The 27,432-nt window shown below is 46.3% G+C and overlaps 1 protein-coding gene across 2 annotated transcripts in view; it reads left to right on the forward strand.

Annotated features, from left to right (window-relative positions):
* The window catches only part of VPS41 (VPS41 subunit of HOPS complex), a 397,695-nt gene that overhangs the window by 343,058 nt on the left and 27,205 nt on the right, over window positions 1-27,432 (forward strand). For both annotated transcript variants that reach the window (XM_073549967.1, XM_073549966.1), the window contains one exon: window positions 1,474-1,610. In XM_073549967.1, the coding sequence (XP_073406068.1) occupies window positions 1,474-1,610 (137 nt within the window). The remainder of the gene's footprint in view (window positions 1-1,473; window positions 1,611-27,432) is intronic.

Here is a 27,432-nt window from a genome sequence, read left to right on the forward strand (position 1 = left end):
CTGGTCTCCCGCTGGCCAACATGCATCGCTGCGTGTGATAGGCGGGAGACCAGCGATCAGCGCGCTGGTAACTAAGGTAAACGCAGGGTTTCTAAGCACCGGGCGGTGCTTAGAAACCCAATGTGTACCTTAGTTACCAGCGCGCTGATGCAGGGAGCTGGTAACTAAGGTACACATCGGGTTTTTAAGTGACGCACGCCCCTTAGAAACCCGATGTGCACCTTAATTACCAGCTCCCTGCATCAGCGCGCTGGTAACTAAAGTACACAGCGATGCCGCCCGCTCGTCGTCGCTGCTGCTGATCGCTGGTGAAGCTGTCTGTTTGACAGCTCACCAGCGATCATGTAGCGACTCATCAGCGATCCTGACAAGTTGATATCGTTGTCGGGATCGCTGGTGAGTCGTTATGTGTGACGGGGCCCCTACATCGTGCTAATCTCAGATGAGGAAGTAAAAACCTGCTGATAGATTCCTTGTTAATTTACATTGCAATATTATCGTGAGACACATGTTCCCAGGCATGCTAATTTCTTGAGAATTGCCGATCACCTAATGAATGAGGAAAACGAACATTCATAGGGTAAAATGATCTTTGGTGCGGCACAAAAGATGACCATTGTCAGCGGCGCATCATCCTGTGTAAATGGGACTCGTGCTGCCAACAACAATGGCTGCCTGTGCACACTATTTCATTTATTGCAGATCATTCATTGCTCATCTGAAAAGTGGTCTTCCTATGTAACAGGCTATTAGATGACCGCCACCTGACAAGCAGGTTGTCCATCGGTGATCTTTAAACGCTGCACATCACCCAGTGTAAACAGGAACATAAAAGTCTAATGTTGGATATGTGATCCTATTTCTAGATATGGTCATATATAACACAATTTTTTCCTGTCGGTTTAAGAGAAAGCTCCTATAGTCTACTGTAAAGCTTGTATATGCTTCTGTTTTCTTTATCAGCCTATTAAATCTTTCATGCAGTCATTCTTTTCCTGTACATAACATGTCAGGACTGGCATACATACAAGAGGACAATGACAGATCCCTAAAAATGTCTGTACATAGTCATTCTAGATTAATGGATCAATATAATTTTTCTTTTACATGATAAAGGGATTTTCCCATGAAAAACTTTTATCGCCTATCAACAGGGTAGATAGTGAATATGTGATGTGTGTATCCTACCGTAAGGATCTCTACCATTCACTAGAATGGGGGGTTTGATGCCCTATTTCCCCTCAATTTGGTCAGGATTGAATAGAGCGTCATGATAGTACATGTGTATCGCCAGTTCTTCCATTATCTATAGGAATGACCAAGATAGCCAGAGCACAGCCATTTTTGTGTTAAAAAAGAAACTATACTATTTGATTTAGTGTATTCTTTTTATTACCAAATGTTCAGTCCGTTATAGAAAGTCTCACAAGTTGCCTGTCCGCTGTAATGAGACATCTGTTTTTCCTTGAACAGCTTTTATAACTGGATTGCTAAATAACATTGGAACCCATGTTGACCCAATCCTTCTGATTCACCGGATTAAAGAGGGAATGGAGATTCCTAATTTGAGAGACTCGCTTGTTAAAATTCTGCAAGACTACAACCTCCAGGTGAGTTTTAGGCTGTGTGCCCACGTTGCGTTTTTTTAAGCGTTTTTGAAGCGTTTGTGCCGGATTAGACGCTTCAGAAACGCTTAAAATAAGCTTCACATTCAATTTAATGCATTTTGGCCTTTTTGTGCCAATGCATGCGTCTTTGTCCGCTCAGAAAACGCTTAGCGGCTAAAAACGCAGCATGCTCATTATTTTCCGCATAGTTCCGCGTTTTTAGCTGTTTCCAATGTTCCCAGAAAACTCGCGGTAAAAAACGCCCGTTTTTTGTGCAAAAATCGCGCAAAAACGCGCGGAAATAAAACGCACTTTTCCTGGGAAGGAGTCCGGTTTTCTGAGCGTTTTCAAACGCTAACGTGGGCACATAGCCTTAAGACTTGTATGTCGTATTTGTGAATTTGATCTTAAACAGAACCTGTCAGTATGATTTGAAGCTGCCACGTAAAAAAATAAATAATTACCATTTGAAGTTTTCTGCTAATTAGATTTCGGTGCCGGACTGTGCCTTGGGTCTTCACCTCCCTGTTTGTGATTCCCAGCCCCTCAGCCTTTCTCCAGTTCTTAAATAACAGGTCACTGCTAAGATTTTAAGCAGAGGAACAAGTCATCCACAGACCGGAAGCAGGCGTGGGCTGAGGAATCATAGACAGGGAGGAGGAGACCCAGGGCACAGTCCGGCCCCTGTGCACCAAAATCTAATTGGCAGAAAAGTTCAATTGGTGATTAAAGAAGTACCACAAAGTGGATTTATTCCCCAAAGGTATCAATATAATCTGTATCACAAAGTCATTACAGACATGTCTACATTACACAATTGTGCTGACAGGTATTCTTTAAAATGAACCTGTCAGCTGATGCATTCTTTCCACATTCTTGGGCAGCATGTATCCAGCACTCGCTGTATCCTCTCCGCCAGCTGTGTTTGACTCTGGAACACTGAGTCATGTCAGAGAAAAACATTATTTAAAAGCTGCCAGGGACCTAGTTGCACTGAGTCTAGTCAGACCAGTGGGTAAGTGGGTACCTGGCAGCTTCTCCCTGTTTAAAGTATGTTTATCTCTAAAATTCTGCAGTGTTCCAAGGTCAAACATACATGGCTGAGATTGTACAACCAGTGCCTGATACATGCTGCCCAATCCTCGGGCATCATGTATCAGATGTCAGGTTCTCTTAAATTCTTAGAGGTTGTCCTAATGCAGATTCTGTTTTTGCCTTAAAAACTAAGGTATAATGCCCCTAAAGATGTCAGTATACCTTTTCTGCCCCTTTAATGTTGTTTCATGCCTTTCTGCTTTGCTTCTTAGCCCTAGCATCTTGGGTCATGGGATATTAGGGTTCCATACTGTGTACTAAGTTCTAGAGTCAACACAAGACAATTCTCCTCCATTGATATCCCTTAGGATCCTAATGGGATAATATGCGTTCCCTAACCATATTGAATGGAGCGAACCCTGGATCATCTAACCACACAGCCTGCATATCTTCACATTTTTTAGTTGTATTTCTTTTAAAATAGATGCCCTTAATAAGCCAAGTAATCCTGTTTATGAGTTCTCTATGAGTGAGTGTAAGTTCCTACAGCCAATGCTATAAGCTTCCAGGCCTTATAATATATCACACACTGCTGTCTTCTTCTGGAGGTTCTCAATGTATCCCAGGACACAAAAATAACAAGCAAAATCAATATTCAGATTATAAACCCCGCAGTAGAGTAATTACTCACCTCTAACTTGCGGCATGGCCACATCATGAACAGTAGATCTGTGCTATGGATTTTACACTTTTGCTATAAGGTAGAGTCTCAGAACCCAGTTTTGCATAAGAACATTGGGGTCGTATGAACCCCTTGTAACATATGTAGGTAAGACAAATGATGTGCTTCACTAAGAGAAAGCTAAGGTGCCTTGGTAAGTATATCACACCATTGTTCTTCCTCGATAAAATCCCAGTCACCTTCCCATTTTCCTTTGACGTATATCAGGTAACGCTACATTACTTTACCCACTAGATGTTGATATCAATGAGAAAAGAGCCACAAAGACTGCTCTGCAGAGCTCAATATAAGAGACACTACACTGTATATCATATTACAGTCAGGCTATTCAATGAGATTTTCTCCACCTCATTTGTCATAGCATGTCTCAGTTGAAGTTATTTGTAAAACTGATCTGATACTAAATCAAAGTCAATGGGCAAATCTAACTACACCTTTTTCTCCTTCGCCTCATTGGGGGACACAGGTACTATGGTGTATGCTACTGCCGCCAGGAGGATGACACTAAGTGGATGAAAAAAAGGTTAGCTCCTCCTCCGCAGTATACACCCTCGTCTCGATTGCAGGCGAAATCAGTTCTTGCTTAGTGTCCTAGGAGGCACACACGTCTGGTCTCTTTTCCAGACTTGTTTTTTTTTTGTTTTTTGTTTTTTTCTACTTTCCATGAAGATGAGACAGGGGCAACGGACCCTATTGAAAGGGTCCGATTTCCCCAAACCAACAACGTGCGAGTGTCGCCTCCACGTATCCTTTCCCGCGACGTGGGACATGTCTGGTCTTTTTTTGTCCCAGACTTTTTTGTTTTTTCTACTTTCCATGAAGATGAGAAAGGGACAACGGACCCTATTGAAAGGGTCCGATTTCCCCAAACCAAAAACGGGCGAGCACGTGCAAGTGTTGCCTCCACGTATCCTTTCCCACGACGCGAGACATGATGCCGGACTCGCCCTGACCAACCTAAGGTATCGAAACCCTAGGCTTTACAGAGGCCTACGAATAGTCCGTGCGGCCCCCACTGCACCACCAAGGCTAGACTGCGGTGCTGCAAGGCGGCGCATGGTCCCTCTCCTCATCCCTTGGAGGGAAAGATGGAGCTAGGGTGCCTGCACCATCCTTGATTTGGATGCAGCCCCCTCCCCCCTGAGGATCAGCTGGAGCTCCAGGGGTAAGGCGCTGAAGGAGGTGGGCTGGGAGGGCTCCTGAAACCCCCAGGGTCGGCATTCCTCTGGGCGGCAGTAGCAGTCGGGCGCCAGCATGCGCCCCCACGGCGGTAACGCTCAGCAGCGCATATCCTGTTCAGGGTTCGGTTTCCTGGTGCTCCCGTCCCCGTGTCCAGGTGGGTGCCGGAAATTTAGTCCCCGCGGGCGAAAGTCCCACCCCATGACGCGCGTACTTCCGGCGGACACGCCCCCGGAGCCTCGGGCAGGTGCCGAAAAATTTAGTCCCTGGCTTCAGCCAGCGTTGGGCCTCGAGCAGAAGCTCGGCCCATAGGACGTCACTGGCGGCGCCTTCTCTCCCTGCAGAGCCGCCCACACGCCGAGGCGCACCTTTTGGAAAAGCGTGCAGCGGTTCGGCAGACTGGACGCCTAAAAGAGATCCAGGACTGGGCACAGGATTGGGGTATGAGCTACCCCTGAAGGAGAGGGCCACACTCTGTTTTTTTTTGCCAGAGGCTAAGCAGTGGAACCCTGCAGACATATCACCTAGCAGGGTCACCATGCCCAGAGTAGCTAAAACGTACACGTTTTCTGTATGCTGCATGTACCTCCTGTCGGTCCGCCTTCCCACAGGAAAAATCTGTGAAATCTGCGAGTCCAAAGTTCCCAGGAGCCCTCCCCTGCGACCGCCCAGATTGGGCTCTGCCTCTGTCGCAGTCTACGGCATTACGAGAGCAATTGAGTCCCTTCAAGCCCCAGTTAGGGGCAGAAATAGTGGGTTGCCTGTCTTAGAGGGGTCCTCCACCTCCCAGGAGCCTCCGGCCTGCAGGGGCCGCTCTCTCACTAGGCAGACGCGGGGGAATCGAACCCACACAGCATCTCCTGGTCCGTCCGGTGCCTCGGCATCCGTGAGCTCTGCCTCTCGTTCGCCCTCACCAGTAGTCGATGACGAGAATTGGGATTACGACTCGGACGAGCCCCTTGACTTAATTACTCTGAGTTGCCAGGAAACAATGAACAGCCTTATCAAGGCCGTCAACCAGACCCTGGGGATTGACAAATAAATCCACCCTGGCCTCAGGGCACAGGGTGTCATTTAAGTGGGGCAAGCAGCCTCGTAGAGTAATTGCCGCTCACCCAGAGTGACGACATAGAGAAAACTCTTGACGTTTGAGGTGGGTGGAATCCCTAGAGGTAGATCCACCCGTGTCGCGCTTGTCCACTAAAGCCTTGTTGTTCATACCTAACGGTTCCGCTATTAAGGATCCCACCGACTGTCTCATAGTGGGCCTGGCTCGCTCAGTATTTGAGGCGTCGGGTTCAGCACTTTCTCCCTCGTTCGCACAACTTGGGCGTTAAGGCCATGGGCTCTGGGTCTGAATCATTATACAGAGCCTTACAGGGTATGGACCTGCCTGCGAAGATAGCAGATATTGTTAAATTAGGGGGACTTGGCGTGCATATTTAGCCGCCAAGAAGTCCCTATCTTTTTGCCCTTGTCAGAGGGGTGCCATCGGCCGTTCTAGGCTGAGCATGGCTATATTCGACTGTTTGGTGAAAGGTTGGACCAGCTTATTTCTGACCCCACAATGGGCAGAAACAGTTTTCTCCCTCAGATAGAGGGTTAAGCAGCTTTTTTCGTCACCTGATTCAGACACGGTTTTGGTCCTTTCGCAACCCCAGGGGAGTTTCAGCAACCTACTCCAGTTGCAGGTTGCCCCAACTAGGACTCATCAAGTCTCATATGGAGCCAACCCATTGGGGAGAATGTGATACCAACATCCCCAGATCAAGGGGATCTAGATCCCGAGGCTCTTCGGCCTAATAGCGCGAGGCAAGTGCCGGGCGACACCAGCAGAGTAGGCAGTCGCCTACTCTGGCCTCACCATGTTTAGCTCTCCTCAGTGTACAACACATGGGTAATGGAGCTGGTATCCTTGGGGTACAAGTTAGACTGTGTCAAACAGCCCCCATCGAGTTACTCCGGAAACACGGTGCTGTCATCCCTGGGCCGAAAAGCGAAAGAGGTCAGGGTTTCTTTCCGACCTGTTCACGGTCCCCAAAGGAACAGGGCTATCAAGCCAATTCTGGTCCTTAAACTTCGGGACAGATTTGTCAGGATCAAGACGGTCCCGGATGGAGTTTATTTCACTTGGTCATAGCGGCTATAGAACATGGAGGAGGTTTTCTAGCGACATCCAAGACGCGTGCCTGTACGTCCTCATTGTCTCTCCATATCAAAAAGTTCTACGCTTCGCTATCAGCGGCCTATATTTTCAGTTCGCAGCTCTCCCGTTCGGGCTAGCTACCGCCCCCAGAGTGTCCACAGGGGTCAGGGCGGTCGTCTTGGCCATTCTGCACTCCCGGGGCATAGTCATCTTGCCTTGTTTAGACGACCTTTTTGATCAAGGGCCCCTCATATCGAGCATACGAGGAGAGCATCAACATCACGCTAGATACTCTTGTGGCTTAAGGTGGTTGGTCAACCTGGAGAGATCATCCACGGTCCCAGTTCGAAGGAGTTCCTTTTTAAGGATGATCTTCAGCACCTCCCGAGGGTTGGTGATCCTTCCTCAAGACGAGGCCCTAGCTCTTTGGCAAGGAGTCCAGATACTTCGCCAGCCAGTCCCTCATACCTTTCGTCTTTGCATGAGGGTCATAAAGAAGAGGGTGGCGGCAATGGGAGCAATCCCAGTTGTCCAACTCCATCCTCACCCCCTGCAGCACGCCCTCTTGTCATCATGGGACAAGAACCCGTTGTCACTCAACCACCAGTGCCGGTTGCCCAGGTAGGTCAGACAGGCACTTGGATGGAGGACAGTCAGTTCCTCCTGTCTTCAGGGGAAACCCTTCTACCCGGACCAGGGGTTGGTGGTCACAACCGACGCCGGCTTCCTTGGCTACGGAGCAGTCTTTCTCACCATCGCGAGGGATGGTGGTCGCCGCAGGCGGCATGCATCTCAATCAACTTGTTAGAAATTCAAGCAGCCCGGCTGGCTCTGCAACTTTTTTCAGCATCATCTAGCAGGCCGCCCTGTCCGGATTCAGATGGACAACGCCACGGCAGTGGCTAACAAAGATCACCAGGGAGGCATCTGCAGCAGAGCAGCCAGGTACGAAGTGAGGCACATCCCTCACTGGGCCGAGAGGAATCACTTGGTGATCAGCCGTCCACAGAGAGCTGGACCCGCAGGCTTCCTCAGCCGGCAGGGTCTTGTGTCCAGGGGATTGATATTACTCTCCGAGGTCTTTTTCGGTAAGTATCCAGATGTTGGGGATTGCCGGACGTGGAACGGACGGCTTCCAGGGTAGGCGCCAGGGTGGTCGAGTTGGTCACGTCTGTCCCAGGACCCGCAGGCAAGCGCCGGGAATGCGTTGATTTGCCATGGAACCAGTATTCGCCTCCCATACCTATTTTCCCCGCTGCCGCTATTCCCAAGGATCATCAAGAGGATCAAGGCAGAAGGAGGTTCCAGTGACGCCTCTGGCCCCAGATTGGCCTCGGCGGGCGTAGTACGCAAACCTGGTGCAGCTGCTCGCTGACATTCCCTGGTGACTGCCAGGGCGCCCAGACCTACCTTCTCAGGTCCCGAGCTACCACCTGAATCCAGGGGCCCTAGGTTTGACGGCTTAGCCGTTGAATCTTGGTTTCTGGCCCAGGCTGGGTTCGGACGCGATATGGTCACTACAATGGTTAGTGCCCAGAAGCCTGCCTCAGTACATATTTGCCACCACACTTGGAGGATTGTCTCTTCATGGTGTTAGGACCACGGTCGTTCTCCATTGGGATTCTTTTTTCCCAACATTTTGGCGTTTTTTTCTTTTTTCCCAGTCTGGCATGGACTCGGGGTTAGCTCCAAGTTCCCTTAAGAGACTAGTGTCTGCCTTGTCCGTCCTGTTTCAGCGCAGATTCGCTACCAATCTGCAGGTATGGACCTTCAACCAGGAGGTCTCACACTTGGTACCCCTCTATAGGACCCCTCGGGACAACTGGGACCTTAACCTGTTCCTAGGCGTTTACAGGAAACTGCATCCAAGCTACTACAATTGGCATCTTTGACATACCTCCCAGGGGAAGGTGGTGTTCCTCATGGTGATAACATCAATCAGGCGGGTCCCGGGGCTGGCAGCTCGATCTTGCCGAGCTCCGTTCCTGATATCTCGCAAGGAGAAGGTGGTTCGGCGGCCAGCTCCCCCTTTTTTTGCAGAAGGTTGTTTCCTCATTTCGTCTTAATGAGGATATTGCCTAGCCCTCCTTTTTTTCCCGGCACCAGTATACCGAGTGGAAAAGGCTCTGCATGCGTTAGACCTGGGGAGAACTCCCAGGAGGTACGTGTCACGGACAGCGTCCTTTCGTCAGACAGACACGCGGTTCATGCTCCCTGAAGGTCGCAAGAAGGGACTTGCAGCCTCAGGAGCGACCACAGCCTGGTAGATTCGCCTGATAATTCAGGAATCCTACCGCACCGGAGGCACAGCTATGCCAGCAGAGATCAGAGCGCACTCAACTCGAACAGTGGGCGCCTCGCGGGTTTTGCAGCACCAGGCATCGGCGGAGCAGGTAGGCAAGGCGGCAGCCTGGTTCAGCTGGCACACATTCTCCAAACATTACAAATGTCCATACGCTGGCTTCAGCACATGCAGCCTGGGTAAAAGGATTCTCCAAGCAGTGGCGCACCCTTACGCAGTAGGTGCGTGTAGCTTGGACCGGTGAATTAACTCCCACCCAGGGACTGCTTTGGGACGTCCCACAGTACCTGTGTCCCCCAATGAGGCGAAAGAGAAACAGGGATTTTTGTGATAAACTCACCGTAAAATCCTTTTCTCCGAGATGCTCATTGGGGGACACAGCACCCACCCTGTTAGCCAATTGGCTCCTTTTTTTGCTTATTAATAGGTATTTATGATACCAGGTGGGTTTTCTAGACATGTTGTTACCTACATTGAGGCTGATTTTGTCTTGTAGATCTCCTACTGCTTTTGCACCGAACTAATTCTGCCTGCAATCGAGGCGAGGGTGTATACTGCAGAGGAGGAGCTAACCTTTTTTTCATCCACTTAGTGTCAGCCTCCTGGCGGCAGTAGCATACACCACAGTACCTGTGTCCCTCAAAGAGCGTCTCAGAGAAAAGGATTTTACGTTGAGTTTATCACAAAAATCCCTGTTTCCACGTCTTGAAAGTCATGCCATATTAGTCTTCCAAGCTCCCAAACCCTGGGAACCACAACATGTCTTAAATCGTAATAACATGGCTACACCCTTATATACGTCTGTTCAGTTTGAGCCTATGTGTCTCCAGAGTCTCCATTATTTGCTTACTTTGTGAGTTTTCCCAAAAACTGCTGCTACTGCGCTGGCAAATAGTACGTTTTAGGGTCGAGAACTATCAATCCTGCATCTGTTCCTCTGTCAGTTCTACCTATCCAGAACCAATCCATAAAAAGACATTTTAATTTGAGAAATAAACACTGGGGAACCCAGATGGGAGCAATATGTAAGATATACAATAATTGAGGCATCCACATCGTCGTCTTCTAGTTGGTGTAGCCCACCACTAAAAGAGGTAGTCTACTTCACATCTCCCCTCTAAATTTAAATCTAACATTTAGGGAGCCCAGGTTAAAGCTTTTCATAGTTTTAGATAATTAGTGACACCTGGCTGCTAAAACATATCATGGTCATCCTGCCCTTTATAGAGATCTTAGTTCCATGTAACTGCAAAAATCTATTTCTGGTTTGTCCTGGTTTATGATCAAACCAGAATAAACCCCAAATTGTTTGAAGGATTCCATATTATTGCATAAAGAGTAACCCACGTTTGCCAGAAATAGCATATCAGCTTACAAGGCCACGGTCCGAGTGCTGTGCAATTTTTTTCTCGCCAAGTCTCAGTGCCAATCGCAGCATGCTGTGATTTTACACGCACATCGAAAACGCCTGAGAAAATAAACGGTGATGTGAGCCGCCCCATAGATTAACACTGTGCCGAGTGCTATGCTTTTCTCGCATAGCCCTCGGCCGTATTCTACAGTAGTGTGGCTCCGGTCTAAAAGGGATAATCATTCAAAGTTTGAAAATTGCTCATTTTTATTAATAATAATAATAATAATCTTTATTGATATACCACCAACATATTCTGCAGCGCTTTACAGTTTAACAGTTCCAAATCAAAAATCATAACTAACAACATTAACAATACAATAATTAAAGCAAAATAAGACGACCCTGCTCATGAGAGCTTACAATCTACAATGAGGAGGGGGAGATACAAAGTACAGGTGTGTATTTACAATGGTGTATTTACAATGATGGTCCAGCCATCTTGAGGGAGTGAGGGATAGATATAGTGAATGAGCTACTCACGCACACTTACACATAAAATGACTTTGATAAGTGAATGTGATGGGCCGCTCTGAACAAATGCATTTTGAGGGAGCGCCTAAAACTATGCAACTTGTGGATAGTCCTAATCTCTTGGGGTAGAGCATTCCAGAGGATTGGCGCAGCGAGGGAGAAGTCTTGGAGTCGGGAGTGGGAGGTACGGATTAGTGCAGAGGTTAGTCGAAAGTAGTTTGCTGAGCGCAGCGGTCGGTTAGGCCGATAGACAGAAATGAGGGAGGAGATGTAGGGGGGTGCTGCACTGTGGGAGCTTTGTGGGTGAAAACAAGTACTTTGAATTGCATCCTATAATGAATAGGCAGCCAATGTAAGGACTGGCGAAGAGCGGATGCGTCCGGGTACTGATTAGCCAGATGGATGACCCTGGCTGCTGCATTAAGTATGGACTGGAGAGGGGAAAGTCGAGTAACAGGGAGGCCAATTAATAGAGTGTTGCAGTATTCCTAATCAGATGATTAGTCACTGAGGTTGGCCTCACGGACTTCTCCCTTTCAGAGAAACATACCAGAGTACTCCAGGTGGGAGTGGATCAATGTAACAGTGAGGGTTTTTGTTTCCATAGTGAGAAAAGGGCGGATTCTAGAGATGTTCTTTAGGTGTAAGCGGCAAGAGCGAGCAAGAGATTGTATATGGGATGTGAAGGAGAGATTGGTGTCAAATATAACACCCAGACAAAGCGCCTGCTGCCGGGCTGTGATTATGGTGCCACCCACAGAGAGGGAAATGTCAGATTTAGGGAGGTTAGTAGATGGCGGGAGCAGAAGTAGTTCAGTTTTTCAGAGGTTGACTTTCTATGAAGTGGAAGGCCAGGTCATCAGCACAAATGTCTGTGATAGGGGCTTTGAAGTGGATGAAGTCTTCTGGTGTGAGAGTTTTTCTCCATAGGCGTTCAGCACGCCTAGAGCATCGCTGGAGAAGTTGAGTTTGCGATGTGAGCAAGGGCTGTTTTACGCTGTGTTTGGAGGTTCTGAGGGTGAGGGACGCTACTCGGTTAAGGGTGTTTCTAAGGGTGTCGTTGTAGTAATGAACATCAGTACAGGAAAAAGAGGAGATTGGGGACATTGATGAGTGTAGGGAGTCTGAAAGTGTCTGTGGGTTAATGGCTTGTAGATTTCTGAATGTTTGGTAGGTAGAAGTGTGCTGGAGTGGGCGAGGATTTGTGAGCTTGAAGTATGTTTCTCTGAAAGGCCATAAATATAGCCATAAACATTCCACTTTCTTTCCCATCTGTGGACATATTTACCATTGATTGTATCCCTGCTGCCTCGCTCTCCCTTGCTCTGTTGAATCTCTCCATGCGCCCCACCACAGCAGCCTTGCAGTCTGATGGTCTTCCTGCATGGGTTGGCAGAGCAGGCACTCCAGCGCCATCTTAGGAGTCCTGATCGTCTCCACTTTCTAAAATAAAAAATGGCATGAAATTAAAAAAATTGAATTCCTACATTGTTTTTTGGGATTTGTTTTTCAGAAATCCTTGTATAGTAGAAATGGAAAAATAGTGTGTCTCCATTTTTTTGAGAACTACAACTTGTTTATATTTATTCGGACTCCCATGACAGCACCACGAGAGAGGGGATCCACCCTTTAGGAACAGGAAACCTACAGATACAAAAGGGCGGCACCTCTCCCACGCATCAGTTTGGTTTCCTGTTCCTGAAGGGACGGGATCCTACAGAAGACCAGGATCCCAGGCCGGCCGGCCGATACAGGTAGCGGGGGGGTCTCCTACCTCGGCCTGGTGCAGATCCCTGGAAGACGCCACGGTGGCCCAGGATGGGTAGCACGGCGGTGGCGTAGTCAGCAGGGAGCGGCGTCCGGAGGATGTCCGACTCCAGGATAAAGGCCGCCGCCGGTGAGTATGTTCCCCCCGGGGGCCCCCGGATCCGGCGGCGCTAGTGCAGTGGCCAGCACGCTGCGGGGGGGGCTGCGACCGGGGAGCGCGGTATCCCGAAGCTCCCGGGCGTCCCGCGTGACTTCCGGTCAGGCGGGGTCGCGGTGACGTCAGGGGGCGGCCGGAGGAGGTGCTTCCGGGTCGGCGGCGCCACTGCGCAGGCGCGAGGAAAACAAGATGGCGGCGCCCATCGCAAACGCCGATGAGCGTCGGCTCTCCGGCCGGGTGCGGCGCCAGCTGGGGAAGGGAGCCCTATTAGGGGGGGAGGGGCGCGGCACGCATACCTGCTGTCCGGAGGAGGGGTATATAGGCAGGACCCTGGCAGGGTGCCTTGCCTTGGCCACATTATTGCGAGCAGTAATGGAGAGCGAGCAGCAGCAGCGGCGGCAGCAGCAGCAACGACGGCAGCAGCGACAAACATCTCTGCCGCCCCTGGATGATCTTCGGCAGGTCAAGCAGAAAAAGAAAGAGTCACGTGACAGCGAACGTGCGGGACGAAGTGACCAGTCCAGTCATAAAAGCTCCTCTAAGCAGACAGGAGCATCGACTGAGAAGAATCCCCCTCATCCTCCGGTACTTGATTGTGGCACTGGTAAGTGATCTTCGTGAAAGTTCACTCAGTGACGGGGCTCCCCCTTCTGTGCTTTATTCTAGGGGAAGAAGGCTTCAAGTAAAACTAAACACAGGGAATGCGCACTCTGTGCATGCCCATTACCGGACTCATGCCCCAAAAAATTGTGCCCCCCCTGTATTCAGCAGACAGTGGCGGAAGAGTCGCCCGCGGTAGCAGCGAGTTTGGGAGACATTGTAGGGCAGAAATGAAGGAAACCCTAAAGTCACTGTCCCAGCCGGAAACTATAAAGGGCGGGGTCCCGGTGGAGTCCGATTCCTCGGCAGAATGAAGGAGAAGTAGAGACTCCCAGGCTTCATCTCCCTCGTCCTCCTCAGGAGAAGAGGACTCTGGGCGGTTTTGTCTGCCTCTTGACCGGGTAGACAAGCTGGTCAAAGCAGTCAGAGGGACAATGGAAGTAGAGGAGCCTAAGCCCCAATTATCCATGCAGGATGTCATGTTCAGGGGGCTGGAGCAGAGGAAGCGTAGAGTCTTCCCGTTAAATCAGAAGATCCAGGATCTAATCCACAGAGAGTGGAAAAAAACGGATAAAAGAGGGTCGCTACCACCAGCCCTCAAACGCAGATATCCCTTCGACGATCCGGCAGTAAATACTTGGGACAAGGCCCCCAAATTAGATGCGGCCATTGCAAAGGCATCGAAAAGATCCTCGCTGCCCTTTGAGGACATGAGATCCCTTAAAGATCCCCTAGACAGGAAGGCAGACACCTTCCTTAAGAATACTTGGGAGATGGCAGCCGGTTCCTTAAGACCAGCAGTGGCGTCAACATGCACTGCCAGGTCCATGATGGTCTGGTTGGACCAGTTGGAGTCACAATTAAAACAGGGTACGTCAAGACAAACAATTCTTGGGGCCCTACCAACAATCCAAGAGGGAGCAGCCTTCCTAGCAGATGCCTCGGCGGATGCAGTAAGAATGGCAGCCAGTGCAGCAGGTCTCTCTAATGCGGCTCGTAGAGCCCTGTGGCTAAAGTGCTGGCAGGGAGACATTCAGACCAGGGCGAAGCTTTGTACTATTCCGTGTGAGGGGGGAATATTTGTTCGGCGCAGTCCTGGACGAACTGCTTGAGAAGGCTGGGGACGACAAGAAAAAATTCCCAAATCTCTGGCCTACATCCTACCGACGCCCATTTGGTAGAAGGAGATTCGGTCAGGGGAGAAGGCGCAATTCTTCGCCTACTAGAGACCGTCCCAGATGGGAAGATTGAAGAAGAGGTACGGGCTACATGTTTAGACGCTCATCTAGAGATCAAAAGAGACAGAATCAATGACTAGCAATTCCCGTGGGAGGTAGACTATCATCCTTCCTTCCGGCATGGTCACAGATTACAAATAGTGACTGGGTGCGCAATGTAATATCCACCGGGCTTAGATTGGAGTTTACCCAGGTCCCGTGGGACACCTTTAAACCCACTCCTTTAAGATCTTCACTCCTCGAACAAGCAGCTTTAGAAGCGGAGGTCTTGAGCCTATGCCAGAAAAACGTCCTGATAGAGGTTCCAGAAGCTGAGAGAGGAAGAGGGTTCTACTCTCATTCCTGATCCAAAAACCTGATAAGACATTTAGAACGATCATTAACTTACGTTTCCTTAATGAGTTTTTGGTGAACCGTACTTTTAAGATGGAGTCCATCAATACGACAATAAAAATATTGTTTAAAGGGTGTTTTATGGCAGTCATAGATTTGAAAGATGCGTACTATCATGTACCTATCCATGCAGACTTCCAGCAGTTCCTGAGAGTGGCGGTTTCAATAGACGGCACAGTCCGTCATTATCAATATAGAGCCCTTCCCTTTGGTCTCTCAGCAGCGCCCCGGGTATTTACAAAGATAGTGGCCGAAGTGATGGCGCATTTATGGGAAGTGGACATCCTGATTGTTCCATATTTGGATGATTTTTTAATTGTGGAAAAATCGGTGGGCCATTGTACATCCCAGATAGAAAGCGCTAAGTCCAGGTTAGAAAACCTCGGATGGATATTAAACTATGAGAAATCCCGACTCCAGCCCTCAAAAATACAAAAGTTTCTAGGCTTACTATTAAATTCAGAAACTCAGCAGTGTCTGTTGCCATTGGATAAAATGCAAAAGATACAGCAGCAGGTTCTTCGGGCGGTTGATAATCCTTCTATGACCCTCAGACAGGCCATGTCCCTGTTGGGATCTCTAACCTCATGCATCCCAGCAGTTAGGTGGGCACAATTCCATACTAGAGCCCTTCAGAAGGATGTCCTATTTAATAGCAGGGCCTTAAGACACTCCTTACAAGGTCAACTGTTGATAAGCCCCTCGACTGTCACATCGCTTAGATGTTGGCTCGATGATGAGAACCTAGCCTCAGGGGTGCCCTGGATAACGCAGATAACCCGTGTTATAACCACAGACGCTAGTCCCTTCGGTTGGGGGGCCCATATGGGGGACATAGTGGTACAGGGACAGTGGGATTCGGATACGGAGATCTCATCCAACCAAAGAGAGCTATTGGCGATAGAGCAGGCAGTCAAAGAACTCATTATGTACCTACAGGGCCATCACGTGAGGATACTCTCGGACAACCAGGTAGCGGTAGCATATATCAACCACCAAGGTGGAACCCGCTCCGACGCCCTGATGCGGACAACAGAACGTCTCCTTCAAATAGCAGAGGGAAGTTTTCTATCTTTGACGGCGCTCCACATCAGAGGAAAGGACAACGTAAAGGCAGACTTTCTAAGCTGCAAGGCTCTAAAGCAAGGAGAATGGGCTTTGAACAGGGTTATTTACCACCAGATTGTCCGCAGATGGGGTCGGCCAGAGGTAGACCTCTTTGCCACCAGAGAAAACAGAAAAGAAAAATTGTTCTACTCTCTGAATCCCAGGGAAAATCCACTAGCAGTGGACGCCCTCCTGAGAAGATGGAACTTTTCTCTGGCATACGCCTTCCCGCCACTAAATCTTCTACCTCTGGTAGTAAGGAAGATCAGGGAAGATCGGGCAAGAGTCATATTAATTGCCCCCTTTTGGCCCAGGAGGACCTGGTTTGCATGGTTGAGGACCATGTCTGTATGCGATCCCTGGGTGCTGCCGAACCTTCCGGATCTCTACCAGGGGCCAGTCAGCCACCCACAAGTAGTGAGACTCCATTTGACGGCGTGGTCTTTGAAAGGTCACTGTTAGAGGATAGAGGGTTCTCCAAGAAGTTAATTGATACCCTCCTAAAAAGCAGGAAATTGGAAAGAGGGAGGCATATCTAAAGAAGAATATAATGCTGTCTGCAGAACCTGCAGGGCACAAATCAGATTACCTAAAGCTGAAAATGAATTGAGGCTTGCAAGAGATGTCAAAAGCAATAATAAAGGATTTTGGGGATATGTCAAAAGTAAAAGAAAAGTCAAAGATGCTATAGGATTTTTACAGGATGAAAATGATGAAATGGTAAGACAGGATGTTGAGAAAGCTGAACTTTTAAATTCCTATTTTGCATCTGTTTTCTCTCAGAAAGGAAATGTAACATCAACTGTTATTCACTGTCCTATTAAGGGAATAGAAGAATCCAGGATATCTATAAACAGTAAGATAGTGAGGAAACACTTAGCTAACCTAAATGAATTCAAGTCTCCAGGTCCAGATGAATTACACCCCAGAATACTGAAGGAGATAGCAGAAGAAATTTTTGAACCCCTCTCCATAATCTTTGAAAATTCTTGGAGGACAGGAGAAGTGACAGAAGACTGGAGAAGAGCAAATGTTGTTCCTATCTTCAAAAAGGGGAAGAAGGTGGACCCAGGCAACTATAGGCCGGTGAGTCTGACTTCTATACCAGGAAAGATCTTTGAACAAATTATTAAACAACATGTATGTCAATACCTGGATAAGAATGAAGTGATTAAACAGAGTCAGCATGGGTTTGTAACTAATAAGTCATGTCAGACTAACTTAATTTCCTTCTATGACGGTATCACTGATTGGGTGGATCAAGGAAATGCTGTAGATATAGTATATCTTGACTTCAGCAAAGCATTTGACAAAGTCTCTCATACAATCCTTATTGAAAAAATGACTAAGTATGGAATGGACAAGGCAACTGTTAGGTGGATTCATAACTGGCTTAGTGATCGGACCCAAAGAGTGGTCGTAAATGGCTGCACATCCAGTTGGAAGAATGTCTCAAGTGGGGTACCACAGGGCTCTGTCCTGGGCCCTGTATTGTTCAACATCTTTATCAACGATTTAGATGAAGGAATTGAGGGTAAACTGATTAAATTTGCTGATGACACAAATCTATGAGGGATAGCTAATACTAGAGAAGAGAGAGGATTCAAAACGATTTAAATAAACTGGAGAAGTGGGCAGCAACTAACAGAATGGTTTTTAACAGGGAGAAATGCAAAGTACTACATCTGGGCAATAAAAATGAAAAAAGCATATATAGAATGGGAGGAATAGGGCTAAGTGACAGCACATGTGAAAAAGACTTGGGTATACTAATAGATCACAGACTGAATATGAGTCAACAGTGTGATGCAGCAGCAAAAAAGGCAAATGCAATTCTAGGATGTATTAACAGAAGCATACAGTCTAGATCACGTGAAGTCATTATTTCCCTCTACTCCTCTTTGGTCAGACCTCATCTGGAATATTGTGTCCAGTTTTGGGCACCACATTTTAAAAAAGACATCAACAAACTGGAGCAAGTTCAGAAAAGAGCGACCAGAATGGTGACCGGTCTGCAAACCCTGTCTTATGAGGAAAGGTTGCAGGATTTGGGAATGTTTAGTTTGCAAAAGAGAAGACTGAGAGGAGACTTAATAGCTGTCTACAAATATCTAAAGGGCTGTCACATTGTAGAAGGATCAACTCTATTCTCATTTGCACAAGGAAAGACTAGAAGCAATGGGATGAAACTAAATGGGAGGAGACACAGATTAGATATTAGAAAAAACTTTTTGACAGAGTGATCAATGAGTGGAACAGGCTGCCACGAGAAGTGGTGAGTTCTCCTTCAATGGAAGTCTTCAAACAGAGGCTGGACAGACATCTGACTGGGATGATTTAGCGAATCCTGCTTTGAGCAGGGGGTTGGACCAGATGGCCCAGGAGGTCCCTTCCAACTCTACGATTCTATGATTCTATGATCTATGCTAGGACCTGGAAGCGATTCCTGTCCACCTTTCAGTTTGACGCCAGAGACGGAATTCCCACGAAACATATTCTGGAATTTCTCCAGAAGGGTCTCGAATTGGGTCTCTCCACAAGTACATTAAAAGTACAAGTTTCAGCCTTAGGGGCCTTGTTTGCATGTGATATTGCCAATAACTATTGGGTAGCAAGGTTCATCAAAGCAGCGGCTAGATCGAGACCCATACACAAAGACAGATGTGTACCTTGGGACTTAAATTTAGTCCTTACGGCCATGACAGAAAGACCATTTGAACCTCTGGATTCGGCCTCATTAAAGATTATATCTCTTAAGGCAGCTTTTCTGGTGGCGATAACATCCGCACGTAGAGTGAGCGACATACAGGCACTTTCCAGATTGCCCCCTTACACAGAGTTCTTACAGGATAGAGTAATCCTAAGGCCAGATCCAGCATACCTTCCCAAGGTAGCATCACAATTTCACAGGACACAAGAGATAGTTCTGCCTTCCTTCCTCCCTAATCCGACCAACCCTAAGGAGCAAAAACTTCAGGCATTAGTTATTAGGAGATGCTTACTTAAATATTTAGCAGCCACGGATCCTTGGAAGAAGGAGAATGCATTATTCCTATCCTTCCAAGGTCCCAGGAAAGGTTGTAGGGTATCAAAACGCACATTAGCGAGGTGGATTAGGGAGGCTATCTCTCTTGCCTACACAGCAGGTGGAGGTCCGGCTCCGTAGAACCTGAGGGCGCATTCCACTCGTGCCATGGCATCATCTTGGGCAGAAAGATCTGGAGTGTCAATTGATCAGATATGTAAGGCGGCCACCTGGTCATCTCCTTCCACCTTTTTTAACCACTATCGATTAGATATGGGTGCCTCTTCAGATCTCATCTTCGGGCTAAGGGTGCTGCAGGCTGTAGTCCCGCCCTAAATTAGTTTACATCTCTGTAATTCTCTCGTGGTGCTGTCATGGGAGTCCGAATAAAGTATTAAGTTACGTACCGGTAACGGTATTTTTCGGAAGCCCATGACAGCACCCTTAGTTCCCTCCCTTGTTCACATATAGGGGTGCACTCCTTTAGAAGATTGTCCACAATTTACGGTATGTGGGAGATGGTGTAAAAAAAAAAAAAAAAATATTTCTGCTATATAGGGTAGGTAGGTTGTATATATTATATGTTGTGTACTAACCATGGTAGCCTCTCAAGCTCTGTAAACCAACTGATGCGTGGGAGAGGTGCCGCCCTTTTGTATCTGTAGGTTTCCTGTTCCTAAAGGGCGGATCCCCTCTCTCGTGGTGCTGTCATGGGCTTCCGAAAAATACCGTTACCGGTACGTAACTTAATGCTTTCCATACTTGGAGCAGGGTGAAGGCTTGTTTTTTTGCGTGCTGAGATTAAATTTTTATTGATACCATTTTGGGATATATATGACATTTTGATTGTACTTGATTGTGCTTCCCACCAAAAATACAACAGAAAACAATCACCCAACAAGGGGACGTGGCCTGAACTTCTGCCATGTAAGCAGCAGGAGTTTATAGCTCCAGTGAGGACTTCACCTAAAGCAACTTTAAAGCTACAAGAGGCCAATCTTTTTGCTCCTGATGACCACAGGAATGCTTTGTGACCACTTTGGGCACCTTTTTAGTCGATTTTAGGACTTATAAACAGAAGAAATCTGAAGTTTCCTCACATCAGAATCTGGGCCTAGTGAAAGTACATACAGGAAGTGGGATTGCACATAAAGAAACTAGCCCCAAGAGGAACCTAAAATCAATCTTCACAACCCTTTCGACCTATCAGGAGGCACAAGACAAAGTAGTTGCTGATTATAAGGTATAGCAACCCCTTTATTTGCCTCTGGGAGGGTTCTGTTACTTCCCGGCGATAATCGCGGCTTTGAGGTCACAACTTGGACGCCGTTGGATCACAGGAGAGATCCCAAACGCAATTGAGACTTTGTTGGATCGCAGGAGAGATTCCAAACATTTGAGACGCTGCCGGATCACAGGAGAGATTCCAAACGCAACTAAGATGCCGTTGGATCTCAGGAGTGTTTCACACCGCAAATGACGCGTCGCTGAAATTGCCTAAGCTAAGATAACCTGCACGATAATAAAATGAGCACACCTAACAGGAAAACTAATACTAAGTCCTACCAATACAGACATTCAAAATCCATAGAAGACCTTTCTAATTTGCGGAGTCCAGTTAGATGTAGGTCACCACTGAGACCAGACAAACAAGAACGTAAGTGGACCAACCAACGCCCACAATACAATAAAGGGGGTAAAGAGGGGCCTAAGAAAACTGTTACACCCTCAAAAATTCCTACCTTTGCATCCACCCTAAAGGGAAATAATAGAGAAATACAAAAGCCAACCAATGGAGATGACATGGATACTACAAAGTCTCTCAAAAGATCCGAAATGGAAAAAGGAAAAGAGAAAGATGTACAGACCCCTCGTATTAGTGACTCTGATGAGTTCTCGGAAGATTACTCTCCTAATCAAACCCCCAAGAAGCAGGCAGCAAAAAAACACCATGGAGAACCAACTCAAGAAAGTTTTGACTCTTTTTCACCCCCAGACTTGAAATCCCACCTCACATCTAATACAGTGGTCACTGAAGGTTTCCTTGCTAGCTTGTTTTTGACTTTCAATGAGTCGGTAAGAATTGGATTCGAAAAACATGATAGAACTCTGAAAGAAACTTGTGCAGCTATAAACCAAAGAATGGGAAAAATAGAAGACAGGCTTTCTAAGGTTGAAAAAGACAACTCTTTCTCCTCCAAGCAGAGCTCTTGTCTCCAGGCCGAGATACTGATGTTGAAAAATATAATCACTGACCTGGAAGACAGAAGCAGAAGAAGTAACCTCAAAATTAGAGGAATTCCTGAATCTGTGACACAGGAAGAACTCCCTAAATTCACAAAAGATTTATTCAAGAAACTGGTTCCACATTTGACAGATCTTGACCTTAAATTAGATAGAATTCACAGACTTCATAAACCAAAAGGAGTGGCCCCAGAGAAACCTAGGAACACAATAATGAAGGTCCATTTCTTCAGAACAAAGGAGAAAGTCCTCAGAGCAGCTAGAGAGAAGAGCTCCTTGCCTGATCCATATGGAAATTTAAAAATCTTTGCAGATTTTTCAAGGGCCACGATAGACTCCAGGAAAGAATTTAAGGACATTACATCAAAATTAAGAGAACGACGCATAATCTATAAATGGAGATTTCCAACCAAACTAATCGTCAGATTCACAGGTAAAAACAATCTAATCTTCACCCCGCAGGAGGGTCTCAGATTCCTAAGATTTCTGGATAATGAATCAGAATTTCAAGACCAAGACTGATGAGACAACACCCTTTGGTCTCAAAAACCCTGAAGTCTTTTCTCTGGTCCTATGCCATAAACTTATTTGGTACCCCGACCTAGGTGAGACTTTGCCTTGCACAAAGTCCTCCAAGAAAACCGGTAGTTTATTTATAACTACAAAAGTCTAAGTTTGACTTGTTTCTATTTGTATTGTTTTCTTTTAACCTTTGTTTTGACTGTTTTATAGGATACTCATGAGAGTTCTTACTTATAATGTAAACGGACTGAATAGTCCAAACGAGATCATATATTTGGAGAGAGATAAACCGTCTAAAACCTGATATAGTTTGTTTGCAGGAGGTGAAATTGGCTAAGGAGAAGCATCCAGTGTTTCAACACAATAAATATCCACACGTATTCAAATCCCTCCACTCCACTAGGAAGGCAGGAGTACTAACAATGGTGACTGGCTTCATCCAATTTAAACTCACGGAGGAGATTGCAGATGAATCGGGCAGATTCCATATCCTTAAAGGTAGCATAAATAATAGAGTGTTTACCCTGGTCAATCTTTACGCACCCAATAAGAATCCTATCGCGTTTCTAAACATACTGAACAAAAAAATTGAAAAAATTGGGTCTGGTGATTTGATTTTGGCAGGAGACTTCAACATGGTGCCAGACCCTCAGATGGACTTGTCATCTTCAGTCTGCCATAAAGCTCAGAACCTAAAAAACTGGCTAATAAACAATGAATACTACGATATCTTAAGGTGTCTCAACACCTCCTCAATCGAATACTCACACTATTCTAACGCACATTTGACTTCTTCAAGAATAGATCTCATACTCTCCAATATCTTTTACTTTGAGTAAAGCAAAACAAATTGCAATCGTACATAAATCTGTCTCTGATCGCTGTCCAGTCCTGGTTGAGATAGCACTGGATTCTCCAATTAACTCCAATCCACTCTGGAAATGTAACCCCACGTTATTTAAAATCCAAGAGCATAAAAAAGAATTAGATAAAACCCTAAATAATTACTTTGCTGAAAACACAAAGGAAGAGGTTAACAATTTTACTCTTTGGAGTGCCCACAAGGCGGTTGTTAGGGGAGTCCTCATTGAGCTTGCGTCTAGGTTCAGGAGGAAAAATAGAGAGCAAATTCAGAATTTACAAAAACAAATATATTTAAAGGAGAAAGAACAAAATGAATTACGAGTTCCCTCGAATGATATTCATTCGGAAATCTTGGCCCTTAGACGCAGGCTGGGTGCGGAAATTCTACAGGAGGAAGATGTAATAATCAGAGCCTCTAGGGTTAAAATGTATACATCCATCAACAAACCCACCAAATACATGATGGTAAAGCTAAAAAAAAAGCACATAAAAAAGAAAATTAATTATCTCATATCCCACTCCTGTCAAAAAGTCGTTCACCTCAAAGACATTGTCAAGACCTTTGTAGAATTTTACTGTAATTTGTACAACCTACAGTCATGGCCAAAAGTATTGACACTAGTGTTGAGCATTCCGATACCGCAAGTATCGGGTATCGGCCGATACTTGCGGTATCGGAATTCCGATACCGACTTCCGATATTTTTTCAATATCGGAATTCGGCATCGGAATCGGAAGTTCAAAGTTGATTGACAGCCTGACGTCATCATGATGCGCGGTGTGTGCGCATCATGATGCGCCGTCATTTCGGGCCTTCCGGGGGTCTCTGCCGGCCTGCCGGGGGGCTGTGTGGACTGCCCGGGGTCTGTACCGGCCTGCCGGGGGGGCTGTGCCGGCCTGCCGGTGGTCTGTGCACCCTGCGGGGGTCTGTACCGGCCTGCCGGGGGGCTGTGCCGGCCTGCCGGTGGTCTGTGCACCCTGCGGGGGTCTCTACCGGCCTGCCGGGGGGCTGTGCCAGCCTGCCGGGGGGCTGTGCTGATGTCCGGGGGTCTGTGCAAGCATCGTCCGATGGGACTACAAGTCCCATCTGGCGATGCCTGCTACCATGACAGTGATTGACACATTAGCCAATGATGGGACAGTAGTAGTCCCATCATCCGGCTAATGTGTTAAATGTTAAAAAAAAAAAAAGAAAACTACATACATACTACATGCATGCTACATACATACTACATGCTACATACATACTACATGCTACATACATACTACATATATACTACATGCATGCTACATACATACTACATGCTACATACATACTACATATATACTACATGCATGCTACATACATACTACATACATACTACATGCTACATACATACTACATATATACTACATACATACTACATACATGCTACATACTGCATGCTACATACATACTACATGCATGCTACATACTACATACATACTACATGCTACATACATACTACATATATACTACATACATGCTACATGCTACATACATACTACATATATACTACATGCATGCTACATATATACTACATGCATGCTACATACATACTGCATGCTACATGCATACTACATACATACTACATGCTACATACATACCACATATATACTACATACATGCTACATGCTACATACATACTACATACATACTACATACATGCTACATGCTACATACATACTACATATATACTACATGCATGCTACATACATACTACATATATACTACATGCATGCTACATACATACTGCATGCTACATGCATGCTACATACATACTGCATGCTACATACATACCACATATATACTACATACATACAATACATTCATACAATACATACATAGACATACAGTACATATAACATAGAGTAACATACTTACCAATACTTGTCACATTGTTCCCCGAAGCCATTGTCTTTTCCGGAATAAATATTAACATAACAAACCACAAAAATACTCACCCACTATCCGAAGCAGTCCACGAGTGTGTCCCACGACGATCTTGGGTAGAGAACTGCAGCATCAGATGATGCTGCCGTTCTCTACGGGCTGCAGGAATCCAATGACGGAAGGTAGGTATCCTTCCGCACTGTATTCCTCCGCCACTTAAAAAAAAAAAAAAAAAAGTCCCTAGTCTCACTTTATGCCATTGCTGCGTGGGAAATTCCCACACAGCAATGGCATAAAGTGAGACTAGGGACTTTTTTTTTTTTAAGTGGCGGAGGAATACAGTGCGGAAGGATACCTACCTTCCGTCATTGGATTCCTGCAGCCCGTAGAGAACGGCAGCATCATCTGATGCTGCAGTTCTCTACCCAAGATCGTCGTGGGACACACTTGTGGACTGCTTCGGATCGTGGGTGAGTATTTTTGTGGTTTGTTATGTTAATATTTATCCCGGAAAAGACAATGGCTTCGGGGAACAATGTGACAAGTATTGGTAAGTATGTTACTCTGTTATATGTACTGTATGTCTATGTATGTATTGTATGAATGTATTGTATATATGTAGTATATATGTAGTATGTATGTAGCATGTAGTATGTATGTGGTATGTATGTAGCATGCATGTAGTATGTATGTAGTATGTATGTAGTATGTATGTAGCATGCATGTAGTATGTATGTAGTATGTATGTAGTATGTATGTGGTATGTATGTAGTATGTATGTAGCATGTAGTATGTATGTAGTATGTATGTGGTATGTATGTAGCATGTAGTATGTATGTAGCATGCATGTAGCATGCATGTAGTATGTATGTAGCATGTACACTCACTGGCCACTTTATTAGGTACACCTGTCCAACTGTGTGTTAAGACTTAATTTCTAATCAGCCAATCACATGGCGGCAACTCAGTGCATTTAGGCATGTAGACATGGTCAAGACAATCTCCTGCAGTTCAAACCGAGCATCAGTATGGGGAAGAAAGGTGATTTGAGTGCCTTTGAACGTGGCATGATTGTTGGTGCCAGAAGGGCTGGTCTGAGAATTTCAGAAACTGCTGATCTACTGGGATTTTCACGCACAACCATCTCTAGGGTTTACAGAGAATGGTCCGAAAAAGAAAAAAAATCCAGTGAGCGGCAGTTCTGTGGCCGGAAATGCCATGTTGATGCCAGAGGTCAGAGGAGAATGGGCAGACTGGTTCGAGCTGATAGAAAGGCAACAGTGACTCAAATTGCCACCCGTTACAACCAAGGTAGGCAGAAGAGCATCTCTGAACGCACAGTGCGTCGAACTTTGAGGCAGATGGGCTACAGCAGCAGAAGACCACACTGGGTACCACTCCTCTCAGCTAAGAACAGGAAACTGAGGCTACAATTTGCACAAGCTCATCGAAATTGGACAGTAGAAGATTGGAAAAACGTTGCCTGGTCTGATGAGTCTCGATTTCTGCTGCGACATTCGGATGGTAGGGTCAGAATTTGGCGTAAACAACATGAAAGCATGGATCCATCCTGCCTTGTATCAACGGTTCAGGCTGGTGGTGGTGGTGTCATGGTGTGGGGAATTTTTTCTGGGCACTCTTTGGGCCCCTTGGTACCAATTGAGCATCGTTGCAACGCCACAGCCTACCTGAGTATTGTTGCTGACCATGTCCATCCCTTTATGACCACAATGTACCCAACATCTGATGGCTACTTTCAGCAGGATAATGCGCCATGTCATAAAGCTCGAATCATCTCAGATTGGTTTCTTGAACATGACAATGAGTTTACTGTACTCAAATGGCCTCCTCAGTCACCAGATCTCAATCCAATAGAGCATCTTTGGGATGTGGTGGAACGGGAGATTCGCATCAGGGATGTGCAGCCGACAAATCTGCGCCAACTGTGTGATGCCATCATGTCAGTATGGTCCAAAATCTCTGAGGAATGCTTCCAGCACCTTGTTGAATCTCTGCCACGAAGAATTGAGGCAGTTCTGAAGGCAAAAGGGGGTCCAACCCCTTACTAGCATGGTGTACCTAATAAAGTGGCCAGTGAGTGTATGTAGCATGTATGTAGTATGTATGTAGTATGTATGTAGTATGTATGTAGCATGCATGTAGTATGTATGTGGTATGTATGTAGCATGCATGTAGCATGCATGTAGCATGCATGTAGTATGTATGTAGTATGTATGTAGCATGCAGTATGTATGTAGCATGCATGTAGCATGCATGTAGTATGTATGTAGTATGTATGTAGCATGCAGTATGTATGTAGTATGTATGTAGCATGTATGTAGCATGTATGTAGTATGTATGTAGTATATATGTAGTATGTATGTAGCATGTAGTATGTATGTAGCATGCATGTAGTATATATGTAGTATGTATGTAGCATGTAGTATGTATGTAGCATGTAGTATGTATGTAGCATGCATGTAGTATGTATGTAGTATTTTTTTATTTTTATTTATTTTATTTTTTTTTACATTCAACACATTAGCCGGATGATGGGACTACTACTGTCCCATCATTGGCTAATGTGTCAATCACTGTCATGGTAGCAGGCATCGCCCGATGGGACTTGTAGTCCCATCGGACGATGCCTGCACAGACCCCCGAAGCCTGCACAGACCACCGGCAGGCCGGCACAGCCCCCCGGCAG

The sequence above is a fragment of the Dendrobates tinctorius genome, unplaced genomic scaffold, assembly GCF_039654945.1.
Source record: "Dendrobates tinctorius isolate UK_male_01 unplaced genomic scaffold, ASM3965494v1 ptg000162l, whole genome shotgun sequence".
In the NCBI taxonomy this organism is placed as follows: Eukaryota; Metazoa; Chordata; class Amphibia; order Anura; family Dendrobatidae; genus Dendrobates; species Dendrobates tinctorius.